Raw genomic sequence first — 21,220 nt, 5'->3', positions numbered from 1 at the left:
TGCAGCCAAACGTTCAATTCCGCCACTCAACAAAGATGATTATAATTTTAAAAAAACTGAATTGTTATCGCCGATTTCTCAAAATTTGGGCGAAAAGTCGAAAAGAAGTGGCTTAAAACAGCAGAAGGAACTTGAAAAAGCGAAGTTGCTAAAAATACATGAAAACTTACTTACATTTATTTAAAAAGGTGAAATTAATTTTCCCATAGAGTAAGAATATCAACTTCACATCTCAAAAAAATTTACGCCTGAGATATAATACAATCTATAAGTTATCCGTTGTTTATTTCTATTATAATATCTTATGACAGCTTTATCATAATATAATTATGTACCTATAGATATATAGTATAGAAAGATAAAGTATGGTTTTCCTTTTTAACTTATGGAGCCACTAGCGTCATCTATCGAGAGAGTGGATAAGTTTCAGAGAAATTTTCATACAAGAAATAATTTAAAACTCTTTTGTGTTTAAATAGTATTTACAAATTTTTTTTCCATATAAGTCAGATGAAAATATACTCGTATAAGTATATTCATTTTAGTTTAGTTGTTCTGTCAAAGCGGAGCCTTAGCCTGAAAGTTTAGAAAATTATCTTCAGGGCGGCCACGACTCGTTTACCGTTCTGTAATTTGCTAATTTAATAAAGAGTAGCTTCACGCAAATTTAGCGTTGGGTTTATTCTCGGTTCCCTACATTTAGACTATTTTTTATAAAAATAGAAAATTTATAGAGAACTGAAAGAGAAAAGACACTAAATTCTAGTTTTTCCATATAGATAAAAATTGGCATACAATGAAACACACAGTAATAGAGTACAATCAAATATCAACGTGGTGGCATCACGTTGACTGTTAGTCACGTGCTTTCAAATTGCAAGTCATTTAGTTGAATTAACCAATGACAGGTTTAGTTAGAGATCTAACTGCACTCGCTCTCAGTTATTGTATTAATTAGAAGCCCTACCTACGTAGGCCTTGGGACGAGCGAAGCGAAAGCTTCTCCAACACCTTCGTCCAGCAGTCCTATGACGCTGTATATTAGAGTCAATAGCATACTGCTCTTTAGAAAACACGAAAGACGTACCTGGGTTAGATGTTGATTTCGCCCACGTAGTCTAACCGTAATAATGAGGACTTAAGTGCTGAATATTTTTTTATAATGTATGGAATATACGCATGTAATGTATCTAGTGTCAACAAAACGGACGGCAACGGAATGGAACGGAACGGAATTCTCAATGGGAACGGAGTGTCTTAACAGTAGGTTTCCAGATTCCGTCTGCCTACACTGCTATGTGCGAGATACAATGTGAAGCTAAAAAAGACCGTCTGACTGTAAACACCACTCGGGGGCAATGATTATTATTTTCTTTTTCGGCTCTGATGACTAGACAAAGAACGGCGTTAAGTTCTGTCACGAGAGTGCCCCGCACTGGGTCTTCTCTTTAGATCAGATAAAACTTATTTGACCTCGCAAAGTATTATAAAGCGGATTGGTTAAAAATAAAATAATCAATAATTATAATTATAATTTAATTTGTTTCATACATAATTACAAACATAATATAAACTTATCACAAAATTAACGACCAGTTTTGACAGTTTACGCCCATGAAGTTTTTTTCATTTTTTGCCGATCAATGTTCTGAAGGTAATTACATTTTTATTGACGAGTAACTGCCACTCGACTAACTATAATTAAGTGTAATGCACAACGATTTTTTTCATAATGATTAACTGATCTCGATTTTAATATAATTTAACAATTATAATGTATTTATTTACTAACACGTCAATAAATAAGAATTAAGTAAAAATCGCAAATTTAATAGAAATAATACTATTACTTTGATACTATTTTACAGTACAAAGTTACTGTCTATAAAAGCGATGGTCGTGGGTTCGATCCCCACTCGTGGGTACAAAGTTTCGTATAATCCTACTAATATTATAAAAGTGAAAGTTGACGTTGGATGTTTGTTCCACTTTCACGCAAAAATTACTACTATAATTTATGTAAAGATTTTGTATAATTTGTCTATAATACAACGAAAACATCAAGCGGGCGAAGCCGCTTGTGGAGTTATTTTCTTTGTTCTTTCTTTGTAATTATTTTTTTCTTGACATTGGTCATAGTTTTAATAATAATAAAGTGGATCATTCACTTTTATAAATATTAATCGATTTGTCAATCTATTACGTTAACACTTCTAAAAATATTAGAAAATATGCATACTAATTATAGACTTTTATCTATTTGCTATATTTTTCAAAATAAAAAAAAGTAAAACATAGAAATAGACAATTGGTCTCCAAAAACTCAAGACTAAAACATTTTATATACAATAATATAAAAATATTTTGTATATAATATTAATTGATAAATAATTTAATGAAATTTTCAAATGAATTTACTTATTATTACATTGTTTTATAATGTGATATTTATTAATCGTTTTATAAAGTGATGAAACATCTTTTCTCACATAACATTAGACCTTATTGATTACATATTTTACATAAAATAGAAAAAGAATCGTTAAAAACAATGGCGTTTAATACATAATAAAAAATTAAAACAAATAACATTAATCTTACATTAAAATTACTATATGTCAAATATTACAAAATGTCTGAAACAAAAATTTTATACATGGATATGATAGAAAAAACTGTTGCGACTTTAAAAAAACAAGGCACAAAAATTATATCACTTACATCGACTAATATTTACAACTTTTTATACAAATTTATTCCATTTATTTAGGTTTATTTATATCCATTTACACCACGTCAAAGGTGGACAGGTTATGTCAGATGTCACCAGACTTTTTATCGAAGTCTTTGTGAGCTTCCTCTATTATTTCGTTATTTTCATTGCAATCAGTGCATATACTGCGATCTTCTAATAAAAATTTCTCTTTAGATACTTGAAGGTCTGGTTTTTCACATGTTTTTGGATCATCACTTGATAGAGACAGCTCAAACTGAGCTACCAATTGACTGAGCACTTTCTTTAGATGAACGAAAGATTCCTTATTACCTGGTAAAGGTTGCTCGACAGGTTCACAGTCTGTGCAAGAATTTTCAAATTGTCTTTTCATTGATTTTAGTTCACCCACTGTCATTATTAACTCCGTATCTTCTTTTAGAGCTTCAGCCAAATAGTTACCCTCTTGCGAGAAAAGGAAAACCGCAGGAATAACTATATCATCTTTGCCGTCACCGGACATTGCGAAAAGAACTGATGATTCGTGAGAAGTATCATCAACATTATCTATAATAACGGCAAAAGTGGCTCCTGCCTCTTGGATATTACGCACTTTCTGGGCAAAGGTGCACATTCCCCTTTTGGCTATTGCGAATCTTCCCCAGATTTCTTTCTTATTTTCTATAGGAGAACAAGCGTCGAGTGGTTTAACATATATAGGTGTTCCAGTATATCTGTCATCTCCTGATATATCTTTTCCAAAATGACCGGGGCCGGCCGGGAATAACTTTTCTTTTATTTTAACTCCGGCCGCGATCACTCCGTTCTCAGAGTCACTTAGAGTGTTCCATTTGGACATTTCACGCATGAATGTGAGACCTTCCGCTGCGTCTTTCGCTGATTTCGCCTGGAAATTTACTTGTGTTAGTTTTTTCATTAATAGATTAATATTGTTAAGAGATATTTATTACTTATGTTGATATTTTTTTAAACTTAGTTAAGATACTCGTAGTTAAACCTATACTTATACAGATATTTTCAATATCATAGAATACGTAATGTTTTATCTAAAATTAAATAGAAAAATATTTTGTATAAGTTAATAATTATTAGATGCTTCGAAAAATCTGGTTAATATTCTAAGCAATAGACTCTACAGATTTAAATAATTTTCTCTTTTGGATAAATTTAAAATAGAACCTACCCTTACCAATTATCATAATTATGTCCATGATATCCTATAAATTTACTAGGCTACATTAATAATCTTAATACTCTTAGGTTTAGACCTAGCTGTTAGCAGTTACTATAATTAACATTTATCACAAAGATTTGTGTGAACTTTCTGGCAATCTGGAACACTCCAGAACTTTATAAATCACCTATAGTAGTAGTATGCCATAATTGTACACTTCAGTGTGATAATACACAGCACCTACAATTCATGCTATTTTCCGAGTTTTCCGACAATATTTACAACACTTACCGTATTAGTTGTATACAAAAGCTGGACCCTCCCATCAGGCAATGTCAGGACTGATATGCCCATGTCAGACAAGGCGTGTATCTGTCTGGGATCGTTCAACGGTCTGAGTCTTGCGGCAGGACGGGCAGCAACAGCGCCTAGCATTTGTCGCATTGGTTTACGAACTTTTTCCGCTATTATTGATGCTGTATTTGGACATGTCCTGTATAATTGGAAATTTGTATGTAATATTTTTAATAAATAAAACTTAAATAAATAGATATTTAAACGTTTTTATATATTTATTTTTATCAACATATATGACTTTAAGCAATAGATTTTAAATAGTAACACACGCCATCTATTAATAAACAATCCGACTTTTTTCTAAACTTATAATAAAAAAAAAACAACAAAAACCAAACTCACTTCCTATACTTGTCCTCATCGCCATCATCGAACTTGAAGGCCAATAACGACTCATTTTTACCATACGTCGCCAACGACAACGGCAAGAAATGCGCTTCGGTGGTCAACACATAATCTTCTAATTTTACCGGTAAATCCTTGTCTTCCCCGAAAAGCAGAAACAGATATTTAAAAGTTTCAGCCAGGACAAAAGAGTCCATCCTGTCCTCCTGCACTCTTGTCCTTACGTCGTTAACCGCCGCATATCCGCAAGGTACGCGAGTGTGTTGCTGTAGGGCTTTTAACACCGCTTTCCCAACTTGTAAGTAGTGATCGTCACCCGTAACACGATGTAAGAAATATGTAGACTCCAGGAATTCAGGACGAAGAGGATGTTGGCCCCAGTGTACCTGTTTTAAGGAATAACATGGCGAGATAAATACGCGAATTTGATTTCATTATAAATGTTATATGTATGACTGTGACTGTGCCCGCGATAGTTGCGGATACGAATCTCGATTACGGGATTGAATTTTTAGTTTCTTTATTCATTCATCTACTTCTTCTTTATTTTTAGTAGTCCTGTTCCGCCACTTAAAACGCAATGTCTCTCTAGGATCTCTCTGTCTACAAAATTGAACCTCACACCCACCTGGAAATCAGAAGTGAAGGCCTCCGGTATGAAAGTGTGTCGTTGCATCACTTGATACAACATTTCGTGAGTTTCCACAGCTGGTCGTACATCGCCCAACAGTACTTGCAACCCTGGCCAGAAAGCAAGGAGAGCATCCATGAAGTTACGCGATTGGAGGTGTGGCCTGGGGAAATTAGCAGGAGTAAACTACAAATACTTCAATAACGCGTAAAATATTTCCATAACAGAAATAACAAGATTAGTGTCTAACCTAGTGTCTTAAACTAGGTTCCCCCCAATACAATCCTATAACGGGAAGAATGAGCCGGAAAAAGCTAAACTGAAAAAAGAGCTATAAATCAGGAAAATATTTTGTAATCATATAAAAATTTGAACGTCGCGGGACATTTGTTTATCGCCCAAACTCTCTGAGCATTAAGCCCATACGTTTTTATCCAGCTAAGTCGAAATTGTAATAAGCGCGATTACAGGTGACTTATATTATTAGACATACAAAGGGAGATTTTTACAAATATCTGTTAAACAAAAAATATTTTCAAACATGAGCATTTAGCAATAGAGCTATTTATAAAATTTTGACTTATTTTCACGCAAATAATCTATATATCTATAACAATATTATAAAATTGTATAATATATATATTTATACAGATAAATAATATAAACAAAACAAGATTAAACGTATAGCGCTGATGGATCTCAATAGGATAATACGAAGACGTTTATTCAATACAGCAGTGTCGGTGTCGTGTAACTGCGAAATTACTTTATTTGCATTGCTCTATTGACACTGGTAAACAAGGACGGAAATACGTAATAATATATATTATATACATAACATAGCTTTATGACATTTAAAGTTAACGTATCCACAATCTAATCAATCATTCTGTTTTAAGTTATCATTCGGGAAATGGTCAGTGCGTTTCTTATAAGCTGCAAGTCCTAAGTCATCGTTTAAAATACCCATCAAAAATATATATATTACTAGCGGCCCACTCGCGGCTTCGCCCGCATACTATCTATAATTCGATTATTATGCAACAGCATTTTCTAATAGATTGATTATATAATTTAGAAATTCAATCATGAATAACTTGTTTTATAATTCTGAGAAAGAGCACTGCGTGGCTGCTCAGGTGGTGTCATCGGCAGCGAGGGCACCCTGCAGAATTCGAGCCTTTCGCTCGAAATTTAAAGCTAAGTAAGAATTACATCGCAATGTTATATAGCCTTTGGAGTGCTTTACTCCTGAGGAATGAATCATTCATACGAAACAAAAAAATATATATATCCGACCAGTATTTCCAGAGATCTTAGCGTTTAAACAAACAAACTCTTCCGCTTTATTATATTAGTATAGATGTTCGTATTAGTTAGGTATCTACGCTATAAGTTACAAAAAAATCTAAATAGTAACACATCAAAATAATAATGCTTATCCCGCTAAGTCCTGCATGTAACTTCCTAGTGGAGGGTAGACGAGCACTCTGTAAATTTCTACGAGAACGGAAAAAACAGAGTACGATATATTATCCCCACAAACGAACGTGCTACAATTCTTACTATCTATAGTTCTATACTTTAATATTAAGTGTAAGAGTTTATTCGGTTGAGCGCTCTGATCTAAGAAACTACTGAATTAAATTGAATATTGCATAGTCCATGTATAGAGGAAGGGGGAGGGAATATACCAAAATTGATGTAACATCAAAAATTGTAGCAAACACTAGAGATATAAGACATGAACGCAATTCAGGTTATTAAATAAATAATTGTGAGCGAAGCAGCAGTAGTAAAGGGTCGATAAAAAAGATAAAAGCAAAATTTGAACTCTACTACAGACCGCTAAGGAATGGATAATGGTTGGAATTGAAATGGATTCAAATACAGAACAGTGTTAACTCCGGCATAAAAATTTTCAAATATAAATTGCTAATTTTACTTAATACGAAAAAATATGAAAGCTCACACAATATATACCTATGTGTACTAAGATAATGAACCTCCTAATTTAGTCAACTTGTATGGTTCTTCCAATTATAGTAATATCTGCCCTTATTTCAACTTCACAGTTTATCCCATACGTTAATACATTATAATCAGAACTGAGATCGGTTAATAAACCGGGCCCTAGTGCCTCAAGACAATCAAGACGTATTTATGTCATGCCGCATGAAAATGATCCATTCCCCCAAGTAGGGTTCGAATCCATAAGATCTTCACGTGTAAAGTCAAATGTTGCCCCACTGCACTACGACGACGTCTCTTTTTCTTTCTCTGGTGTCATATTAATTTAAAAATGAAAAGTTCTTCAGACATTCGATAAACAATATCAGAATGTTAAACTTTAAGTAAGCTGTTTATTTAAAAGAAAGTTTTTATTTTTTATAAAAGAATATTTAAAAGGCTTTTATTTTTATTGTTTAATAAAATGGTTGTGAAAAATAACCATAAATAATATACGTGATTGTTGAGAAGTCGTTTACTACGTGATAGTCGCGGACCTAGTAACCCTTATATATAACCTTAATGGAAGACATTATATTTTATAATGTAATAATTAAAAGGCATTAATAGCAGGATATTGCTCAAATGCTATATCCATACAACTTTTGCTATAAGACTTAGTGTAGTTTTATTAAGATTTATTAAATGTGTGTCAAAATTAAAACTAAAGCTGTTACAGGTATTTTAATTACTTATATGATGTAACTTTACTATTGATAATTGGTCGATCGCAGACCAGGCAGAAAATACCTAGTTTCAATCACCCAAAGTAAGGATGGAACTCACAAGCATCGAGTCTACTGCAACACTCATGGCCATGGCCTACATATTTTAAAATACTAAAATTATCGATAATTATCTTTTTTATACAAAAACAAAACAAAGACTCACCTATGCATATGAACAGCCAACATAATGGGCCCACGGCTAATATATTTCATAACAGCGTTGTAATGTCGGTTGAATCTCGCTAAGTATTTCTCATCGCCTAGTAAAATATAGGCCTTCAAACAATATTCGTAGTAGGAGTCAATCCCGGCGCCGACGCCCGAGTCTTTTCTAACCCAGTCGCCGTTGTGAATGTTTATCACTGTGCCCATAAGGTCTGAAGTCCTAGACAAGGGAAGAAAAATGTTTTGGTTTTTGTTTCGCGCTATATTCCCACCCACCTCGTATGTCTTATGTTACATCTTCTATTCACATCCTTGTGTGATTAAATAAAGCATTTCTTCAAATACTAATACTGTCGCGTTTACAGTGTGACTATAAACGTAAAGTAGGTTGTGGGTTCGATTCCCATTCGGGTGAATGAAATATTCAATATATTCATTTCCTCGCTCTGATATCGAGGCATAGCGCGGCGCTGAGTTCCGCCACTCAATACGCAATGCCTCCAGAAATCAGAGGAAATTGTTCAATAAAATGTATCAATACTAGGTTCCTAGGTTCCCTCTGCATACTCTACTAAGTGCTGGATCCATAAAATGTTACAGATTTTAAAAAAGATTGATAGCCTTGTGGGCTTCGGAATGTCAAATTTAAACAAATATTTGAACCTTTGACAAATAAACATAATTCTACATAATCTTTAAGATACTTTTCTTATTATACCCACCTATGTCTTATTTTCCATAACCTATCCATGGCTTTGTGGGCTTTAGTCTCAAACACTTGATTTCCAGTTAAACGAGATAAGGCGGCCATTTCCAAGATCATCGTTCCCGCGCACGCAGTGCAAGTTTCACGCGATTCGAACCCGCGGATACCATGACGGAGGTTTACCTTAAGGAAAAAGAATAATAATAATTTAGACAAAATAAAAATGATAAAAATACCAATTTCTCACAATTAGAATTTAGTTTTTAAATTATTTATAATTATTTTTTTAGCTTCACGCTTCATCCCGCATATACCAGGATAGGCAGAGGAAACCTGGCAACCTAGTGGTAAGACACTCCGTTCCCATTAAGGTTACAATTTCTGTAAAGATATTGTATAATTTGCATAAAATGCAACAACAAGCATAAGCGGGTGTACCCGCGTTTGTGTTGCGAGTATTACATATATTAGAAGCTACGAGTACATTTGAAACATATTTTTAATATTTTATATTGTACAAAGTATTGCAGGATTATCGACTCCTATATATACTAACCCTTCCATGAGGTATGCCGGTGGAAGTATTGAAAGCTGGCAACAGTCTTCTTCCAAGATCTTCCGCCATGGTGAGCAGTTCACCGTGATACCATTCTAGGGCTGGCACGTCTGGTTTTAACGCCATCGCTAGCACGTGAGCCGATAGGAGGCCGCTGTAAAGTTAAAAAATACGTTATTTTTGAGATAAATCAAATATTTCTTTGCATAATTTAACGCCACTGTTTCCCTATCTAAATTGGACAAATTTAAATATTAGAAATATAAATATCAGGGTCAGTAGGATTTATATCCATTACGCAGTTGGCGAATATCGAGGTTTTAATGTTGGTAATAAGCTATTTACACTAATCATCGTAACTAATCGTATACTTTTGTTGAAGAAATATAGCTTAAAACAAAAAAAACTAAAGAAATATATCAATATAAATAAAAAGCAATCTAGTCTGGGATCGAACCCACGATCTTCAACTTAATACGCAGAAAATAGCCACCAAAAGTCAAACTGTAAAAAATATACATATCGTGATACATTTAAACGTGAATTTAAAAGCTTGACCAACGGGTTTTCAAATGACACCGTTGAATCCGTTATAGGTACCTTTTACATTGTTACCTAATACCGTTATTTATAGTCACTGAACTGAACTTGTTTATTTTTACTTAAATCCTTTAAATGGCAGGAACGTAGAACTCGTAGAGAGAGATCAGAACTAAGTGTTATCACACTCCGTTCAACTGTTTTTATTATTTTTATGAGGTTCAATAGAAATTCAGAGTATCGAAAATCCGGATAATCGAATGCATGACGAAAAGCGGGATTTGTGAATGAATGTCGTAGATAATGCTGTGTGTTTATTAAAATAACAACCTCTTTGAGGATTATTAAAATTACTTTCACTTAACCAAACGTTGCAGTCATCACAGTACATAATATGTTCAAAATTTAATAAATACAAATTTCAATTCTTTAGACCGTCGAAAACGATTTATTATGTTATGAACAAATAAGTAAAAACGTTTTGACCTACTAAAGGTTTAAAACAACCTTTATATTATAGGCTATTTAAATATATTCCTGATACATCATTTCACCTAAAAGAATGATTATACTTATATATTAAACATATTCTCATTTTCCACACATTTCCACAGAAGTTTACCTTACCCAAGCATCCGTATATTAGTTTCGAACACCGACACTATTATATCGTGGTCGAACGAGACATCCTTTATGACCAGCTTCAAAGCCCTGCTGAACTCCGCGAAGTCACCCATCACGACCAAACTGTCGAGACTGTCCACTAGCGTTAGGGAGAAACTGGAAATAAGAAAATGATATGTTTAGTTTTGGGCTTAAATTATTTTATTTTATTTATAAAACAATTATTTTATTTTATTTATAAAATATTTAAAACAATCTTAGAACAAACATAAAATAAAGTGTAGGGGAGAGCGGGGCTAAAAGTTACCGAGGTAAGTTGTTCCGATGGAAATAATTTCGCGGAGAAAAGTGATAGGAATATTTAGTAAACATATAGTGAAATGCAATGTGATAGCGCACCCATGGCCAGCATATTGAACAATCCAGTAGCATCCGAAACCAATGGAATAGCACACGGGTGTCGTTGGTGCACGATTGTAAATATTTTTGCATTTCATATTTTTGGTCTATCTCACAAATTTTAACGATTAGCCTCGAGTATGTTAGTGTTTTTTTTACATTATATTACCTACTATTTCGGAACACTATTTGTAAACTATTTATGTTTTCTATATCTTATTTATATTTAATTTTTTTTCAACACGTGTTTTTGGGGCTAGATGTTCCCTTTTTTTGGGGCATGTTGTGACCTGTTGTTGTGACGAAAAACTTTCACCAATTCATTTGTACCAATAATGGGATGTAAATATTGTAATTTTTCATACTAAAAAATATTGTAATTTAGTAACATGCGGACTTATGCTCGGAAATCAACAAAAAAGCAGCGGATGTAGTTTTCAAAGATTGCAGGAATAAGATAAAAACTGTTACCAAAGAATTACATATACATATTAAGTGCGAAAATCTAAAGGTATAAATTTTTGTTTATTATTTTTGTTTAACAAAATCAAAATAAGTTTTATTTTATGTAAAATTATCTTTTACTTTTTAGTTCCGTTGTTTTTCGGTTCGGTTTTTTTTGTTGAAAATTATTTTTTTTTACGATTTTAAGTGATAAGTAACCTTAAAAGGATACTTCTTAAACGAGTGTTGGTTGTGGTGGTAGTGGTTGGTAACAAGTGGCATCTGTTGTGATATGTAATGCTTGACTCAATTAGGTATTATTTTTGTGGAAACTAACATTTTGGTATATTAACAAGAAAATACATAAAAAATATTTGGGCCAATTGGGAACCTCTCCCTTTTTTGAAGTCGGTTGAAAATGAAAACTTCTTTTTTGAGGTTGGTTGAAAAGAAATGCAACGATGGGGAATCTTACTTCTGACAATAATTTTAACAAAGTTTTCCCTTGTAACTATTCTAGTATAATTAATATTTACCAAAATAAAAACAATTTTTTTTCATTTTGACCGGATTTTATAATCAGAACCTAACCAAACTTTCATCAAACTATCCTTGAAGTGTATCCTTTCAAATAAGAAAAGAATCATTAGAATCGGTTGGCGTGATATTGAGTTATTCGTCATTTTGTCGCAAATTTACCAATACAAATTTAATACTTATATGATTTGCTCATAGATACCATTGTCAAAAATAGACCAAATAAAAATTAGTTCCCACATGGGAAGCACTACCTTTCAAATAAAAAAAAATCATCAAAATCGGTTCACCTAATCAAAAGTTATGAACTTTTCTTACAGAAGTCGGTTAAAAAAGATTTGCTTTTGCGCCTGGTACTTATAATGATACTATTGATTATTCCTTAAATAAACAGGCTTTGTTCGATTATTTATTGTTTTTTATTTTGCAAATAATAGCTTAAAAATATGGTAACAATTTACCCCGGTCTGTTAACAACTTGCCCCAAGTCGGGGTAAGTTGTTACTTTCCGACTTCAGTCATAAAAAAAATCTTAAAAAAAAAGTCGTACAAAGAATACCCCAAATTACTGTTTTAATTGCAAGTCTAGATATGTAAGTTGAAATTGATTATATTATATAAATACTAAAATCAAGTATTCGTAGCAATATTTAAGGTTAAAAAAAAATCGGAACTTTTGGCCCCGCTCTCCCCTACACAAATAGGTGGATTCCATATTTAATATTTTCAGTTCTTTGCTCTGCTAACGAGGCAAAGCGCGGAGTTACGTCTCGCCACTCAACAAGCAATGTCTCGAAATTTCGGCGGTAAGTGGGGAATGGAGTCTTAACAATGCCTTCCTTCTGCGTACCCTGCTGAATGTGGCATACAGCGTAAAGCTAAATATAAATAAATAAATATAAAGTTCGGTTATTATGGGACAGATCGATAAAAAATTGTCGAAACTATTCTCATTTTTCTATGCGTAGCATATTGCCTTGTACGTACGCAATAGGTTCCCTAAGGGGGGTGTATTATGGTGGGACATTTTGATAAAAAATCCGGTTTCAAACTTACAATTGAATTTGTAGAAAATTGGCAAGTTAGGGAAAAGAACATTAAAATAAATATTTAGAACATTACTTTATAGTTAGTACGTAAAAACATTTTTATACGTCTTAGAAATTAAAAATACAAATTTGAGATCGGCATGAGTTGAGGAGATTGAAAGAGACCGACGTCCAAAATTAGACTTAGAAGTGGTTGTTAAGATGATATTAAGTTCGAGGCCATCTTAGGGCTGTTATTTCAGGATTATTTTCATTTGCACGCTCTGGCTCGCTCACGCTCGCGAAAGTAGGAGAACGGAGTGTCTTAACACAAAGAAACAAGTCTTGACACTAGTGCCCGTGTTTATAGATGGCTTTCAATATCGATCTAAGAGGTTAAAAGCAGTTTATAAATATGGTCCTAAGTTCTCTCTTTTGATGCTTAACAAAGCGTGAAACTGTTTTTTTAAATACTTGAAAGTTAGCCAAAAATGTCAAAATAATATTAAAATCAACAACAATATTAACAATGTTTAAAAAACTAAGTACCTAACAATAAAATGTAAACTAATCTAAAGAATTACTTTGATATATGTATGTCTAGAATTTTCTCGTTATCGCTAGCTTCTCATATAAAGTATAACATTATTTAAACTATTATCTATTAAAAAACATTTAGCATATATATGTACTAGGCAGGAGGTAACTAACTGCGGGTACAGTGGTTTACATCGAAAGGACTCAACACAAAAATAATTCTTCACACAACTTTTGCCTAGTAAAATTAAAATTTCAATAGTGTAAGCCCTTTACAGCCCTATACATATATCGTCTAACAAACGATTTAGGTTTTCTTCCACCACTATTGCAGAATCGTTAATTAAAGACAATGTTCCCAAATTTTATAATGGTTTCGTTTTCCGTCATGTAAATTATTCAGACATTAGTGTAGCTTTCAAATCAATTAGTATGAAAAAGACAGCCGACTTGTGGGGTGTCTCAGTTAATATCATAAATTCTTTAATTGATATTTTGATTCCTGATTTAGTTACAATTTTTAATAGATGTATTGATTGTGGAGTGTTTCCTGATTTGATGAAATATAGTAAAATAACTCCATTGTTTAAATCAGGTAGTACGCAAGACCCCACAAATTTCAGACCGATTTCAGTACTACCTACGTTTAGTAAAATTTTTGAAAAGCTGATACTCAGTCAGCTTCTTACTTATTTTAATAAAAATAAATTACTGCACACAGGTCAATTTGGTTTCACTCGTGGAAGGTCAACATCTGATGCTGGGGTCAAATTATTAGAGAGTGTATTCGCGGCTTGGGAGGAGTCACGTGATGCCTTTGGGGTGTTTTGTGACTTGTCCAAAGCGTTTGATTGTGTGCAGCATAAAACTCTTATCAGGAAGCTACACCACTATGGTATAAGAGGCATTGCTTTGGATCTTCTCACTTCTTATTTAAGTGATAGGATTCAAAAGGTAAATGTCAACGGGAAACTATCACACGGGTCACCTGTAGCATTGGGGGTGCCACAAGGCTCTATTCTGGGTCCGTTTTTGTTCCTTTTGTACATTAATGACTTACCTCACCTTATGAGAGATATCTGTGAAATGGTGTTGTTTGCAGATGATACATCTTTAGTTTTTAAGGTTAATAGACGGCAATTGGAAATTGACGATGTAAACAATGCTCTTTCTAGGATATTACACTGGTTTAGTGCCAATAACTTGCTTTTAAATAGTAGTAAAACTAAATGTATCAGGTTCTTTACTAAGAATGTTCAACAAGTAGAAACCAGGGTTTTGATGAACAATAAGGAACTTAAAGTAGTTAATGAAACTGTTTTCTTAGGTATAACATTAGATGCTAAGTTACAATGGGGTCCGCATATAGAAACTTTATCTGGTAGACTTAGTTCGGCAGCGTATGCTGTCCGTAAGATTCGTCAACTGACCGATGTTGACACCGCGCGTTTAGTATACTTCAGCTATTTTCATAGCATTATGTCTTACGGCCTATTACTTTGGGGTAGTGCCGCGGACATAGATACCATTTTTGTGCTCCAAAAACGGGCTGTCCGAGCAGTCTATAAAATGGGTCCACGGGAGTCACTAAGGAATAAATTCAAAGACTTTAACATCCTCACACTGCACTCCCAATATATTTACGACAACTTAGTATATGTGCATAAGAATATTAATAAATTTAATAAAAACAGTGCCCTCCATCAATATAATTTAAGAAATAGAAATAAGCTTGCTGTGCCCTTCTCTAGGCTCCATAAAGTGTCTCACTCATTCGTAGGTCAAAGTATACACTTTTATAACAAACTTCCAAACGACGTGGTTAATTTATCACTGAACAAATTTAAAAAAGTGGTAAAGCACAGGCTCTGCCAAAAAGCTTATTACTCTGTTAACGATTATGTTCGCGATAAAGATGTTTGGAAATGAGTTGCTCTATTTCTAAGTTAAAATTGTTAATTGTGATTTATAACAAATGTTGGCATTTAAAAAGAGTAGCCATGAGTTTCTTTGCCTGTATCTTCTCATGAGCTCAACCATTTGAACGGGCTTTTTTCAAGTCAAAATTGCACATTTTTTTTTGGTTATTTTGTTTTGCATTTTTTTATCTTTTATGACATGTCCAAGTGAATGTTAAGCATTTTTATGGAATAAAGATATTTTGACTTTGACTTTGACTTTGATAGAATAGAACTACCACCGGTTAGGAAGGCAGTTCTGCTAAGAAAAGATGGCGAAAAACTAAACAGTTGCTTTTTTTAATTCACGCATAACATTGTTTTTTTTTTCAGTCTCACGCAGTATCTCTTGCAGCAGGGGTAAGCAAGAGGAGCCTAGTGTTAAGACTCGCCGCTACCAGCTTTCCGCCGAATTCTGGACGCTTTGCGTATTGAGTGGCGAAACTCAACGCCGCGCTTTGCCTTGATGCCAGAACAAAGAAATAAAAATATTAAACATCCCATTTCCTCGCAAGGGAATCCACCCACCATACGCGTTTACAGTCACACGCTTGCGTCCCTGTGCCACTAGCCCACTCGCGCCAATACAATCTTTTTTCCCATTAGAAAACAAGAGAAAACGAAAAAAATATTTAGCAATTAGTTCCAACCAATGCTTTATCAAGAAACAAAATCTATACTATAATAAAAAACAATCATAAAATAAATCGAAAAGTAAAAAGAGGCAATTACAGAGAAATCAAAATAAACATTTGTCACTTTAGGTTTCTTTGTACAAGCTAATCTTTAGGTTTATAGTACCTATGGAGAAATTGTTTTATTCGAATAGATTTTAGCTAAAAATGTGACTATTGTGGGTTCGATTTCGTTTATGGTGCTATTAATGTATGATGTACAGAAACACGTCATACATACATATATTACTAATTTATTTCTTTGTATATCCGCTGCAAAATATGTGTACATAATATAATAAATATAGATATATGCCGGATCAATATTTTTTAATTGAGAAAGTCTCGAGTTCTTCGTGGCGCGGCACAATGTCTGATTCTAAACGCGGCGGTTGCCACTCTAGGTAATGAATTAGTTTTATATCCTGGCTCTGGTAAGACGAAGATTTGGGTGAAATTAATTTAGTTACAGTTGAAACTTTTTTCTCAATTATCCAATGCAAGTGATTAAATTAAGATAGACATTTTTAAATAAAAAAATGGTGACAATATATAAAATCTGGGAAGTACCGTATCATTGCTTGACCTTGACTTGATAAAAAATATTATACTTTTATCTTTATCATGATTATTTTTTAAGTGAAATAAAACTAATTCTGAATTTAAAAAAAAACAATGTAGCATACAGTAAATAGTAAAATAAGAATATTAATTGAACATCTGTTTAAATATCGCATCAAACAATAAGTTGTTAGTTTTTAATAAAATTAGGTATTTTTAATTTTTTTAATAAAAAGTAATTAGGTGTAACAATACTTTATCACTATGGATATATTTCGTACTAGCAACCCCCGCTCGCGAGTTCGCCCGCTTGAAATTTTTATAATAATAATAACATTTAAAAATAATATATCTATACCTATATTGAAAAATAATGTTTCAGCCATTAATAAACCAAATGAAATAAAACAAACAGTAAATGTTAATGGAAACTTGCCAAGATATAATAGTGAAAACTGCAATTAAATCAGTTAAACCAATTCTGCTAATTAGTGTGAACAAACACACAGACAAACAGAAAAAAATTCAAATCATTGTTTTTGAATAATTGAATGAATTCTATAATTTACAAAAGAAGCTGCTAAAAGCCAAATTTATTTAATCAAATTGAAAGAAATTTTGTAATTATTGTATTTAAGTAACTGTACAAATTGTTTTTTTTTTTAGCTTCACCTGTATCCCTGTATTAATAAACAATAAATAATTAGTTCCCTGGAGTGGGAATTGAACCCACAACCGTCACATTAAGCACAGGCTTGTCTCCCTATGTCACGGCAGCCTCAAATTGATAATTTCAGCATATTAGCTATAACAAGCATTTAATTCACTTTACAAATTTCCTCCATAATAATTTAGTAGTATTTATATTAATCAATAATTAGGTAGTAAGTTTACCAATTGGGTACATACATAGAGACAAAGAATAAGTAACAGTAACAAGAAACAAAACAAGTATGCAAGAAATTCAAACAATTATAACTATAAACTTTAAGCCTTATAAATAATCTAATGTATACTGTCACAACACATGACAACTAAGATTATAAATTTATATTTCACATTTATAAAAAAGTGCAGATGAAAAGAATATTAAAATGAAAATGTTTAATATATCATGTATTATCCAAAGAGCTGAGGATCAAGTTTGGTGGCGAGAATTGGGGAAGGCCTATGTCCAGCAGTGGACAAAAGATGGCTGTTGATGATTATGATGATAATGATGATATTATTTTAATATCTTTTATTTATCAATAGAATTTGCACAACTATTACTATATGCTATTCATCACTATGATAAAAGCTCATCATTGTATTGCATTACTATAAAACCTTAAGGAATGGAGTGCCTTACACTAGGTTCTCTGCTTGCCCTACTTTATACTGCATACAATGTCTAACTAAAAAATAATTTAATAAACATTAAATCACAAAAAAATAAGCTGTTAGTCATAATAAACTTACTTTCCAAGCACATCATCCATGTCCCCTCTGCTCGGTGTGACGCCCCTCCACCTTCCCTTACAGCTTAGTGGCATCAGCTCATCTGCTGGATATGCATTGTCCATATATGCATCATATGCATGATAGAACATGCGACGGGATTCTTCCCTGTATAAAATAATAAATTTATTGACAGGTCTTTATGTAAGAATCATGGACAGTATGCAAGGCAAATAAGAAATATTACTGCAAAGTGTTGAAGACATTGTATTTTTCAAAAATGAATAATACTAAATAGAAATTATTAATCTGGTTAGTTTTGTCACTGTCTTGAAAATTGGGTTGTGTTTGATGCAAGGTTCCCTGTCTATCTATATATGATAATGCCAATACCATATCATAATATATAAAATAAGTGAATAGTGTAATTACAATAGAAATACTTATTTCATAGCTTGTTTTTCTTAATTTTAAATAAGACATTACTTAAGACACATACTAATAAGAATTTTATCACTCACCTCAATATTCTTATAAAACTAGGTATAAACAAAAAGATAAGAAAAATAAGATTGTTTTTCATACTGCCTCTAATATTAACACTATTTTACAACATAATATCAATTCCATTTATATCTACATGATATGCAAAAAGGATATTTATAATTATTCATTCATTATTAAAGAATCAGCAGGAAAAGTATGAAGCCTTAAGAAATAAAAAAAACTATAACTCACCTTAAGCTAAGCCTTTCCTTTTTAGTCATAGGTACAGTAACATCTTCATCTGCCCTTACATATGTTATGGTAAAAATAAATAATAATAATATCCTATAATACGACATTATTATCACCATATCACAATATTTTAAATGTCTAGCTCACTATCATAAAACGACAAAATAAATTGGCATCTATATAAGTTAGTCGATAGAAAATTACAAATGATTTATTGTACAAAAGTAAAATTTCACATTGCTAAATGATAATAATATAAAATAAAATATAAAAGAAAAACTGTTTCACTGTTTCTTTACTAGATAGTACATACTAAGTACTGAGTAGTCTATGCCCTTATTTGGTACACAGATAATACAAATAAAACGTCAGCATGTTAATAATGATTTTATGTCGATGGTTTTAGTAAAATTTTCTGTTATACGCAGTATATATTTTTATTATACCGATATAGTAGAGTATTTTTAATAACTTTTAACTTAAAAAAAAACATTAAATTTAAGTTTATCAAAATTATAGTGAGAATTAGTATAAAATATATGATACAAAGTATTTCATTTATAAAAAGAAAAGCTCTAGAAGTGATGAAGTATTAAATGTCTGCGTTGAACGTATTTTCTGTCAACTTTTTATCTATTGACATACTGAAACAGAGCTAAAAAAATAAATAAAATTGCAATATAAATAAACTAAAGAAGTGACGTGTTGACACTTGATTAGCAAATTTTCAGCAGTGTTTCACAAGAAGCGAAAAGTCTTGTCTTGACTGTAACTTACTTGCTTATTTATCAACAGTAATAAAATATTTATATAAAGTTGATACATACTATTTAAGTAACTTATTTACTTAAACATCAACAATATTATTTATACAAAAATCTAAATGAATGCAATTTTTTTTTCAGCTTCACACTGTATCCCGCACACACAGCAGGGTAGGTAGAAGGAACCTACTATTAAGACACTCCGTTCTCCACTGTCCGCACGCATAAAGCGGCGTTGCAGACCAGCAGTAGTTTTAACCAGCAAATGCACGACTTGGCAACTCAGCGCCGCAGTACTTTTATGAGTACTAGTTACAAGCCCTGGTGTTGAGTGACGGTAGACAACGCCGCTCTTTGCCTCGACACCAGAGCGAAGAAATGAAAATATAAATGTAAATAAATATTTCATTTCCTCTAGTGGGGATCGAATCCACAACCATCGCGTTACAGCCACACCCTTGTACCGGTGCGCCACGACGGCCTCACTATTAATATTTATTCTCCGCTTTTTTTTGTGGAGTGATTTTTAGGGTTCACACTGTTGTCCGTGTGTGAGTCGTTCAAAAATATTTATTTCGAGATTGCATGGGAGAGTTTGTATTAAATTCATTGTGTTATTTATTTATTTCTTGACACATCAACAATATTAAATTTAAATAAAAATGCAAACTTATATTTGTATAATATGCGAATAAAAACAAACTTTTACTAGAATAAAAAAAACTTTTATTAGTTGTACTTCCCGTTGACCTACAATCCTTAAATTGGTACGGAAGCCTCAGTGGGCGAGTACGACTCGCACTTGACCGATTTTTTAAATACAATTGTAGTTTGTAAATTTTTTCGCGTTTGCGGACTAGAGAACGTAAAATTTCGTAACATTTCTCCAAATATCAGCCTTCTACTCCCCAGTGTTTAGGACTGTACGTTGTCTCTCAATCACCTTAATCACGACAGAGTTCTATATAGATACAGTAGAAATTCCATTATCCGGACCTAGGTTATACGAATTTGCGATTATCCGAACTATCAACCGCGATAATTATTTTATACAACCTACTACAATAAAACCTACGAAAACGTATATATGTACGTAAATGCGTAGGTAATTTATTTATGTATAAGGCGTATGTTGGAAAATATACAAATACATAAAAAACCTCTCAAAAATGTCAAATCTTTAGGAAAACATTCCTATGCTCGTACATATCACTAGATTTGGACAAAATAGTCAGTAATTGTCTTAAAACATTTTATATGCCTTAAATTGACAAATTACGATTTTTTCTTAGACTGAGATCCCAGGGCCTTCAGCAAAGCTGAAATTTTGAGGATTAACAATCGAATATGTCGTTAAGACTGTATACGTACTCACTAAATTCAAAGTGAGACCCTTTCAGAGGTCGTGGTATTTTAAAATAGAAACGCTGATATTTAAAAAAGAATAATGTAAAAAAAATATATTTGTCGTTGCCAGTCTCCTTTTTTCTCTTCATATATTAATGTGTATTAACTTGTCCTTCGATAGTGGAGAAAGTAATTTTCTCACAAGTAGCATGGGTAGGTTTAA

The 21,220-nt window shown here is 32.5% G+C and overlaps 1 protein-coding gene across 1 annotated transcript; it reads right to left on the bottom strand.

The window, feature by feature from the left end:
- Positions 1-1,519: 1,519 nt before the first annotated feature.
- Edem2 (ER degradation enhancer, mannosidase alpha-like 2) lies at positions 1,520-19,207 on the bottom strand. The gene is made up of 10 exons (XM_085205936.1): positions 18,887-19,207; positions 18,170-18,316; positions 10,574-10,726; positions 9,407-9,560; positions 8,867-9,033; positions 8,143-8,364; positions 5,239-5,404; positions 4,608-4,996; positions 4,200-4,401; positions 1,520-3,620 (listed from the first exon to the last, which is right to left on the bottom strand). The coding sequence occupies exons 1-10, from the start codon at positions 19,003-19,005 to the stop codon at positions 2,817-2,819; spliced, it is 2,523 nt and encodes an 840-aa protein (XP_085062062.1). The 5' UTR covers positions 19,006-19,207; the 3' UTR covers positions 1,520-2,816.
- Positions 19,208-21,220: the final 2,013 nt, after the last annotated feature.

This window comes from Heliconius melpomene, chromosome 21 (assembly GCF_056956725.1).
Source record: "Heliconius melpomene rosina isolate 202511_hmr_F chromosome 21, ASM5695672v1, whole genome shotgun sequence".
Classification (NCBI taxonomy): Eukaryota; Metazoa; Arthropoda; class Insecta; order Lepidoptera; family Nymphalidae; genus Heliconius; species Heliconius melpomene.
The sequence above is the reverse complement of the archived record's forward strand: the minus strand, read 5'-3'. Positions and strand labels throughout refer to the sequence as shown.

Bases quoted from the DNA above. Each gene is read 5' to 3' on its own strand.
- Edem2 (XM_085205936.1), bottom strand. From the start codon at position 19,005: ATGGTGATAATAATGTCGTATTATAGGATATTATTATTATTTATTTTT. The intron at 9,034-9,406 runs GTTAGTATATAT...TTTTTCCTTAAG, and splicing joins CCGGCATACCTCATGGAAGG to GTAAACCTCCGTCATGGTAT. The intron at 8,365-8,866 runs GTGGGTATAATA...TCCCTTGTCTAG, and splicing joins TTATGGAAAATAAGACATAG to GACTTCAGACCTTATGGGCA.